Raw genomic sequence first — 10,145 nt, forward strand, 5'->3', positions numbered from 1 at the left:
AGCAAAGGCGGGCTAACAGGAAGCATCAGCCGTCGACACGAAGATGATGTTCTATGTTAAAAGTCATTGTGGTTTTGGTGTGACGTAAATCTGCCTAGTAACAGAAAAGGGGGCTGTACAATTCTTAACCCCATAAAACAGTTGTCTGAATATGAGAAAGACAGTTCAACACTGATTGGGTTGTTGAACTCACACATGTGTTCATTAAAATGCTGTCTAATTGCACACGCCTGGATCTGTGGTTTTTTATGGATTCTTCTCTCAACATTGAACCCTAACAGTACATATTTATTTATTATACAGACTATACAGTACATAAAATAAAAATTTAATTTTTTTATGTAACTGAAATGTTTAATTTTGTCGGTTATAGAAAATAATTAAGTTATAGACCATATTTATATGAAACGTGTATACTTACTGCATATTAATCATTTTAACCATACGTAACACCTGCATATGTGTTTAAAAAAAGGCTTTGATTCTGCCACCCCATTTGATTTCCATGCCACCCTAGGAAAATTTCTCTAGATCCGCCCCTGGACCTGTCCTGGACCAGCAACACCAAATCAGTGACAAAAAGAGCTCAGCAGCGACTGCAATTCAAGAGACGACTGAAGAAGGTGCACATCCCCAAACCCATCTTTAACACCTTCTACAGAGGTACCATACAGAGCATCCTAACCCGCTATTTACACCTCACGCTGCACTGGGAAAGCCACAAGCATCATAGCTGACCCGCATCACCTTTCCCACCAACTGTTTACCACCCCTCAATCCAGAAGACGACTCTGCGTCATCAGGAGCAGGTCGGCAAGATTGTGCAATAGGATTTTCCCCCAAAGCAGTCCGGCTCCTGAACACCATGCTGCGCTCCTCCACACTGAACTCTCTTCTCCACACACTTCTTGGACTACATAACACTCTCCTTTCACAACCAATTCTTGCACTACCCTATATTGCACTGTTTGACTCTGTGTATTGTGTTTATTCTGTGTACTGTTGTATTTATTTATTCTCATTGTTTTCAATTCTTACTCTCTCTGTATTCAAGTACAATACTGTTGTACTTACTCTTAGATTATCTTATTTCTGTATAGTTGTAAGTATGTATGTATATTTGAATTTTCCCATTTTATTTTTACAGTTTGCACCTGTATACTTGAGTGTATGTTGTTGGGTTGACAATAAAACTCTGCTTGACTTGAATTAAACTTGTGCATTAGCGAATGAGGAAATGAGCCTCTACAGGCCTCAGACAGCATGTTAAATGTTAACGTTCATGACAGTTTAATTAGAAAAAGACCAAACAAGTATGGCTTGTTTGGAAGGGCCAGACCTCAACCTGACTGAAATGCTGTGTATGTTAATGAATTGAAGGTATTGCTGCTAATCTGGTCCTTGGCTGAACGACCGCGAGGATCACCAGCCCGAGGAAAACACAAAATACACATGACTCTGTGACAAAGACAATTCATTCTTGAATGAAGACATTGATCAGACACATTTAAAATGCAGCCAATTGTGTTTATTATTAAATTATTGAGGAAATAGAAGGGGGGGGGGTCAAAGAAAGGGATAGAAAGGAGGAAAGAGATAGAGGAGAGAAAACCCCAACAATGCCCTCTGAGCAAGCACTAGGCGACAGTGGATAGGAAAAACTCCCTTTAAAGGAAGAAACCTATGACAGAACCAGGCTCTAGAGGGGCAGTCAACTGTCGGGACTGGTTGGGGGGTGAGGGTGAAAAGAGAGAGAGGGGGGAGGGAGATGGGACAGGTGTTAGGAGAGAGGGAGAGGGCAGGAGAGGGGAGGTCAAAATTACGATGGAACAGAGGTGGAGGAAGACGAGGTGACATCAGCAGTGCAAAAACCAGACAAAGCATGAGTGTCCTTCCTCCAGAAGAAGCGGAAGCGTTTCTTCTTCTTTTCCAGGAGCTTTTCCACGAGAACCTTTTTCTCTAGGATCAGGTTTCTCAGCTGATCGATTGTTTCTGTATTCTCCTTCTCAAGTCTCCTGCATGTTTTCTCCACTTCTTCTAATTCGGCTTGTTTGTCTTTGAGCCTTTCTTCCAACTCATTAGATGTTGTGTCCTGCATTACCTTTGCCTCCTGCATCTCTGTATAACGCTCTTGTAATTTGTTGTGAGCGTCTTCTAACTGCTCACTATCTACACCAGCTGAATAGCATCTGAAAATCACATCTTTAACAGACAGACAAAGTCCAGCAAAGTCTCCACACAGGACCTGAGAGATGCATCTGAACCTTCAGTTCACTCCAAGATCACACATGTGCAGGAGAACTGAGTGCTGCTGTCAGATTGAAAAGTGCTTTAAACATGATGATACTGTCTTTGTTAAACAGCAGAATGTTGTTATCATCATGTTGTTATTTTATAATGATACTTTATAAAATAAGTTTATAAAGTATTATTAACTAAAAAATAGTGAAATAAATATCTCTAAATCTACTAAATGTAGACTTTTAAATTTTGGACAGTTTAGTATTACAGCTGCTGATTAAACAATAGAGACAGATGTGCAGTAAAACTTTTATTTAGTGTTTCAAAAAAAATTACAATTAAATAATAATTATACGGCGCATTAAACTTAAAGTGTAGTTTATATTTTAGTTCTCAGACCTTTAAAGTGCAAAATAGCAAAAACAACAGAAAGCTAGACTTTACTTCTTACTTTGTATTTTGGTGAAAAGATTTAACATTCAACAAAAAACCATGAAGGGACACATCCTACAGTCACAGCTTTACAGATTTTCTTCTTTTTTTTTTTACACAGAAAGAATGAATCTACAGTTTACTTTGTATTTTGCTTTAGAAAACATGATGAGAAACAAAATAAGAAATCATGTTTCTTAAATATGTGTAATGTATATGTTTTGCAAATTTGCAGTACCATTCACTAGAAAAAAAACCTGCATGGTTAAAATCTCAAACTCTTAATATTTACTAAATCCACTTGTGGCTCTTAATATTAAGTACAAAGATTTTTTCAATTTCTATGTGACATACATGTTTGTACAGTTTGAATCTGTCATAGGCCCGAGGTGATTTCCACAAAGCAAAATGCATGCCCAACACATTTATTCTGTTTACAATCAGAAATGGAAGTCTTTAAAACTATAATAGTGAAATAAACTGCTGCTCCTTTTTTACCTTTGTATTTGTGGAAGAAATCAAAAATGTCCTTAATCCCCCCCCCCCCCCCCCACACACACACACACACACACACACACACACAAACACACACACACGCACACACACACACACACACATACATAATTTACCATTACAATGAAGATTAACTGAATAAAAATATAATGGTATTTTTTCTAGACCGAGTCCTCTGTTTGCTACCAATCTTACCAAGTTCCACTCTTTAAGTACACCTCATTGTTTCTTCTTGTGTTTCTTAATGAATGTATCAATGAATTAGAAACTACAACCTAAAAGAGAACAGAAAAACAAAAGTAGCATAGCTGTGTGTAAATTAAAATAAAGAGACTCAAACAATTGTAATTCTAATCTATTTCTATCATACTTTTAAAAATCAATAACTACTTTTTTAAAACATCAGGCACTTGTTTCACACAAGACAGTATAAATATACACCGTGTCTAAAATCCATTTAGCTGGTTCAGTCTCAGGGTCTTGGTCGTGGCTCCATGAAGACACAAATCTAGCTTCAAGTTACTGCAATGTTAGTGTTGGTAAAATGGAGGGTTGTGTAAGGAAGGACAAATATGTGCTAACATGTGGATCACCACAGCAGATCGGTGTCTTCTTTGGTGATCCTTTGGGAAATAACAGAGCAGCAGGATGCATGACATCTCTGCTACTGCTACAGTTATTATTTCATTTTTTATGGCTGCTTGTTAGACTCTGCAGTCATTTAAAAGTCTGTCAACTTTCACTTCACTGCTTTGAGACTCTTGAACGGGGACACCCAGGGACTCCTCCGTGCTTTTAGATGGCATCATCAAAACTGTGCTAATATCCTCTCTGTCTTCTCTTTGAAACATTTCCTTTAATGGTGTCTCTGAATTCCAGCCTTGGTTCTTTGCAAATGTGTAAACACACCCAAAGAGATCAGGAAACAATGCCAGAACATCAATTTGAGCTGCTTCCTTGGCACTGTGAACAAGGAAGGTTTTATTACTGTATGGTAAATAAGACAAGCAAGGTTCTAGATAGATCGATAGATAGATAGAGTCCCTTGTCATTTAGTTGAACTTACTAATGCTCATGGAGATTGCGGATAAAGCGCAGTAATCCCAACGTGTTTTCAGTGTAGGGCTTTTTACCTTCCAGCTTCTGAACCACATCTTGTGGAAACTGCAACAAGCACATTTGCCATGAAGTGGATTTTAGGAATATAGACATCTGATATTTGATGTTACAGTCACCTTATTTTTCCACTGTTTAAAGGATCCGTCCACAGCACATTTTTCTAGAGAATCAATCAGCTCCTGTTCAGTCTTTCGAAATTTTGCAACCTCGTCCCTGTTACCGATCTTTCTCAAATATTCAGTCTTCCTGGAAAGTACAAATGATGTTTTTTAAATTAAAAAAGTACAAATTTAACATAACAGAAGAAGCATCATTTTATTATTTAAATTAATTATTTAAAAATATAAGAGTAAAAGTGTAAGAAAAGATTTTAGTATTAGCAGCAAATGTTATCATGCATGTTGAACTAGGTTGAATGATCAAGTGTGAACATCTGTATTCCTGGTTTACAGTGAGCTGAAGTGAAACCAGAAAACACAAATGTTGTTCTACTAGTGAGAAAACCAATTGATCATTGATCAGCATGACTTCCTTACTCTTTCAGAGTCCAGAAGAAGGGATGGTTTAAGCATTCTTCTACTTTGGGTCTGTCCTTTGGCTCTTTCTTGATCATCCACTCGATGAGATCCTTTGCCACCACATCTTGAACATGATCCAAACTGTACTTCCCATCATAAATGTTGGAGTCACATTTACAGGATATGTCACCAAATGGATGGTGGCCTCCAGACAGGATATAATAGATCAGCATGCCTGCCACCTTAATAATAATACATGTTATCAGTTTAGGTATGTTTTAGTGCTGTCAGAATTATCGCGTTAATTGTTAAGATCAACGCGAAATGTTTAACGCGTTAAAAAAATTTAACGCTGATTTTTTAAAATTAATTTCCTGTAATCTAAGACCTTTAAACTCATGAGCACCTCTGGAGGAGGGGGCAACAGTGTGCTATGCTGGCGTTTGGACTGACAGAAATGATTAGAAGAAGAAGTGACACCATGCTACTATCTCGCTAACACTAGCTAACACAAGCTAACACATGCAAGCATGGATGAGGGTGGACTTTTGGGTGGAAAGTTTCTCTTTAAGAAGTTGCCTGATGGTTTGTTGGACAAAACAAGAGTAAGGTGCACAATTTGCAAAGCTGAATTCAGGTACCACAGAAGCAGTTCATCACTGGCGTATCACCTGAGAGCAAAACACCCAACTGAATCCGCCTCTACGGGACCTCGCCAGTCTACGCTTCAGGAGTATGGTGCTCGTGGACGAATAACAAAAAATGTGAGAGAAAAATTAACCAATTCCTTGGTTGTTTGGATAGCTAAAAACTGCCGACCAGTTAGCATAGTAGAAGATGATGGACTGAGAGAAGTCATTCGCGCTGCATCAGGAGATGTGTGTTACAATCTGCCCTCGAGAGGAACCATTGTGTCGAGACTGCACACTTTGTATGAGGACCAGAGGGCTCAGCAGTCCAGCAAGCTTGTGCAAGTAAGGAACGTCGCTCTCACCGGAGACCACTGGACTTCGGTGAACAACAATAATTACTTGGGGGTCACGGCGTATTTTATTGATAACGACTGGACTGTGCAATCGTTTGCACTAACAGTGAGTAAAACTGAAGAGAGACACTATGCTGAGGCGTGTGCTGACCATTTTCTGAATGTTGCAAACGAATGGAAAATCAAGGACAAGGTAACCACGCTTGGCACCGACAGTGCTCGTAACATGGTTGCAGCCGCCAGACTACTTCCATTTGAACACATGCCCTGCATGGCCCACATTCTGCAAAGAACGGTCACAGTTTCTCTTAATGACAGTGCATTTGAAAGGGCTTTGGCCAAATGTCGCAAGATTGTTGGACATTTTAAGCATAGTCCAGCAAACGCTCAGGAATTTCAGCATACATTCTTTGTGTTTATTCTGCATTTACTTCATTGTATTGCATAAATGTCTGTTACAATCTTAAAATATAAAGTTGAAAAAATGTAATTGGATCCAGGCTATTGATCAAGTAATTGCGATTAATCGCAATTAATAACAGAAAATTGTGAGATTAATTAGTTAATTTTTTTTAATCTATTGACAGCACTAGTATGTTTACCAAGTCATCTTTCAGTTAATCAAGTTTGTGTAGCAGACTTTACCTGTATGTCAGTGCTTGACTTGTATGATATCACAGATTCTTCTGCTAAAGTCTCTCGGGCCATCCAGCATTTGGTTCCTGCACTGCGTGTACGTAAAGTTGTTTGGCCTTTGAGTAAGCGTCTGCTTATGCCAAAATCAGCTAATCTTGCCCTCCCATTAACATCTGCAGGAGGAATGATATGAAGTAAAATCATATCTGGTAAATATGAATTAAAATGTTTGTTTTCTTGAATTTCAAACATATCTTACCAATTAGAACGTTCTGGGGTTTGAGATCTCGATGAAGAATTTTTGGATTTCGAGAGTGAAGCACCTTTAGACTTTCTAGAAATTCTTCGACGAGTTTCCTTAAAACCTTTTCTTTCTTATTGTTGTTACAGACATTAGTGATATATTCTTCCAATGTGTATTCACAAAGTTGCAGACAAAGATATCCAAAGTTCTCATCCTCCTGAAAATCAACATATCGTACGATATAAGGATGATCGAGTTCAGGGAGACGTAGGATTCCTTCTTCTTTCTTTAGGACTTTGTATTTGCTTTTAGACATTCTCTTAATGGCAACTTCTGTGCCGTCCTCTCTCAGCCCCAAGAAGACTTCAGTACCATCACTTCCATTCGCTATTCTGAATTCTTCTTCATTCACATAAATAATGCTTCTGATTCTGGATATTTTACTGTCATCTGAGTCAACAAGCATCTCCAGTTCCTTCTTCCACCTCTTGCTGATTGAAAGCCAGTTTTGTTTTTCTGATTTTTCATTGGTGTTGTAGTCAAAAGGCTTTAGATTTAAAGTTGATTCGACAACAGAAACTTTTGTTGTTGGTTCAGTTGCTGCAGTGGAAACTTCATCATTTGGGTCTTCTTGCTTTTGCTTTTTTTCCTTCTTTTTCTTCTTCTTTTTCTTCTTGGCCACAGACGATGCTGCATTTCCCTCACATTCTGAGTTTGGTTTGCTCAGATATTCTTTCAGACTTCTCAGCACCTCTTTCAGCTTTTCATTCATTTTCATATCAGCTGATGTCAGTATGTCCTCAGGCACTGAAGTTATGCCCACTGATATAAAAATGTTAGCTGCCTTTTCAGCTGACAGCAGGTTGGCGAATATACCGTATGTGTAGCCCCTGATCTCAGTGGAGTGTTTCTCATTTACAAAAGGGGCAACTGTTCTGCATAAGTTCTCTAAAAAGTCTAAGTCCCAGTCCTTTGTGCCTTTTGTTTTCTGTGTTATTACATACAGTGTTTGTAGCACTGATTCACAAACACCACTGTCTTGTGAGTCAAGCAGTTTCAGTAGTTGTGGAACTATAGCTAGTGCATGCTCATTTGTTATGTCATCCATTGTACAGAAAACTGCATTTAAACTTTCAACTGCCAGCGTTACATGTGTCTTAGGGATGTTTGGAAAACGACTGGCTGCACCTGCAATGTAAGTATTCACATTTCCAGTTTCCTTTAGCCATTTAATACATGCCTGGCAGTATTTTTCCGCATTTCGCCCTGTAACAGTAAAGAGAAATTCAATCATGATTAAATGGTCCTGAGGATCTTCCAACAGCATGTGACTGTTAAAATTTCTGAACACTTCTTCAGGTGTTTTTTCAGAAATAGCAATTTCCAGATCTAAAAAATATCTGATTTTGGAGCAGAATTCATTTCCTTTGGATGCAATTTTATGAATCATCTCAGATAATATTTTGTTGTGAACAGAATGCTCAGGAGTTACAGGTAAGAGTGCTACCAGTGCACCAGCAGAGAGGAGCACGTTTACAACATCTTCTCTGTCATTGTTGGCAGCAGTAAGCAGTGGTGTGAAAACATGGCATCCATTTGGATCAGCTTTTGCTTCTAGAAGTTTCTCCACAAAAAAAAGTGGAGCTTTGGAGAGTGAGACATAATGCAAAGGTGTCCAGCCATACTGAGAAGGTATATTTGGGTCTGCACCCTGTTTCAAGAGATACGTACATATATCTGCATTGTGATTTACAACAGCAGCAATCAATGGAGTTATGCATTCCTTCCACTCTCTAGAAGGGTAAAGTCCATTAAGGTCATTGTGCCTCAGTAACTTCTTGAGCTTTTTGCGGTTATTGTTAAATATACACTGTACTACAGGATGTGTGTCTGTTGGTTGGGGGAATGTCACTTGAACCTGTGTCACTTGAACATTCATTTCTTTACTTGCCTGTGGAAGAGAGAAAGAATTAATATTAGCCAAGTGATACTGAATTTGGTTCTGCTTTAAACTTAAGAAAAGCATCTCAAGTATTTAAATTTAATTTTTGGTTCATTTTATTTTAACAGCAGTTTGTCAAATTGTTTGAGAAGCATAAACAAAATTCTGTGCAAAAATATCAACTTGCAATAGAGAGCAACAGATTTGGACACAAATAATAAACGCAATATTATCCATCCATCTTCTTCTGCTTATATGGGCTGGGTCGCAAGGGCAGCAGCCTACGTAATATTATATTACAATATAATATAGTGCATTTTTATTTAGATACAATTTACACTGGTTCTTAATCACAAAATTCCTAAGATACTAAAGCATATTCTTAACAAAGATATCTTAGACAATGGTTGCCATGCCACTTAAACTTTGAACTTCCTTGTTGAACAAAGTGAACAAACATAACCCAACCCAAGCATTGAAGATTGGATCGAATTGCAACCCAACACTCGCTGTATGGTCAGTGCTTTTGTTAAGAAAGCAGACATTATTTTAGAATCAGAATCCGAATCAGAAAGAGTTTTAATGCCAAATATTAAACAGGTTTACAACATTAGGAAATTGCTCCGGTACTTAGTGCGAAACATAGTGTAAGACAAACACTTAAATAAACATAAAAATCAAAATTAAAAGTGCTAAGCAGATTGATATATACATGTACAGTACTGTTACAGTACTGTTATATACATAAGAAACCCTTGTTAATCTATTGCAAGGTCTGCAAAAGATTAATGAGATAGAGCAGGGGAAAGATCTTTCCCCTGCTCTATCTCCCCATTTTTTCTGTCTTTTCTCAATAAAGGCTAAAAAAATAACCGCCCCTTAAAACAACTATTAGAGGATTGTAAGGAAATTAACTTACAGTGTCGGCGTACAGTACGGCTGTTTCATTTAGGTCAAGATCTCAGGTATCTTCTGGCTCCTCCCATTTATACAACACATACAACAAAATTGTTAGATAGGGAGTGGGAGGGGTTGAGTGTATGTCAGGATACAAGATGTTATTGTACAGCTGCTGCCAACCTTGCCTGCAGGTTAATGATTTATAGATTCCTTACAGTGGTATTATGAAATATGACAATTTTGCTGGCAGCAAACATCCTGCTACAGTTGGTAACATGTTTTTCAAAGAGTAAACCTCCAGTGTTCTGTCATGGTCCCCTGGCCTTGTACCCAGGGTTTTGAGTTTTGGGGATGATGAGGGGGTTTCTAGATTGCGTTTTTCATAATCTTGTATTGTTATTTAGCCTTTTGGTTACAGAGTTATGTTTAGTTTCTTGGTGCTTATTATGATCCTGTCCTCTATGCTTTTTGTTCCCTGATTGCTTTGGTTGTTAGATTTGTCTATTGTTTTTGTATTTCCGTTCTGTTCCTTCTCTCTTGTCTGTTCTATCTGTGTCAAGTTTGTGTGTCTTAGTCCAGATTTCATTCTTAGTTATTTCCTGTGTTATTCTGAAA

At 38.1% G+C, this 10,145-nt stretch overlaps 1 protein-coding gene across 1 annotated transcript; it reads right to left on the bottom strand.

Moving 5' to 3' along the window:
* Nucleotides 1–3,313: 3,313 nt before the first annotated feature.
* LOC109199949 (probable serine/threonine-protein kinase ireA) lies at nucleotides 3,314–9,577 on the bottom strand. Its single transcript, XM_019355307.2, has 8 exons — nucleotides 9,550–9,577; nucleotides 8,420–8,639; nucleotides 6,704–7,954; nucleotides 6,454–6,617; nucleotides 4,842–5,065; nucleotides 4,422–4,551; nucleotides 4,253–4,350; nucleotides 3,314–4,149 (listed from the first exon to the last, which is right to left on the bottom strand). The coding sequence occupies exons 2-8, from the start codon at nucleotides 8,625–8,627 to the stop codon at nucleotides 3,891–3,893; spliced, it is 2,334 nt and encodes a 777-aa protein (XP_019210852.1). The 5' UTR covers nucleotides 8,628–8,639; nucleotides 9,550–9,577; the 3' UTR covers nucleotides 3,314–3,890.
* Nucleotides 9,578–10,145: the final 568 nt, after the last annotated feature.

This window comes from Oreochromis niloticus, unplaced genomic scaffold (assembly GCF_001858045.2).
Source record: "Oreochromis niloticus isolate F11D_XX unplaced genomic scaffold, O_niloticus_UMD_NMBU tig00007743_pilon, whole genome shotgun sequence".
In the NCBI taxonomy this organism is placed as follows: Eukaryota; Metazoa; Chordata; class Actinopteri; order Cichliformes; family Cichlidae; genus Oreochromis; species Oreochromis niloticus.

Excerpts from the sequence above, each read along its gene's own strand:
- LOC109199949 (XM_019355307.2), bottom strand. The coding sequence starts at position 8,627 with ATGAATGTTCAAGTGACACAGGTTCAAGTGACATTCCCCCAACCAACA. Across the intron at positions 7,955-8,419 it reads AAATCACAATGCAGATATAT|GGCGAAATGCGGAAAAATAC; the intron begins GTACGTATCTCT and ends TTACTGTTACAG. Across the intron at positions 6,618-6,703 it reads ACCCCAGAACGTTCTAATTG|ATGTTAATGGGAGGGCAAGA; the intron begins GTAAGATATGTT and ends TTCCTCCTGCAG.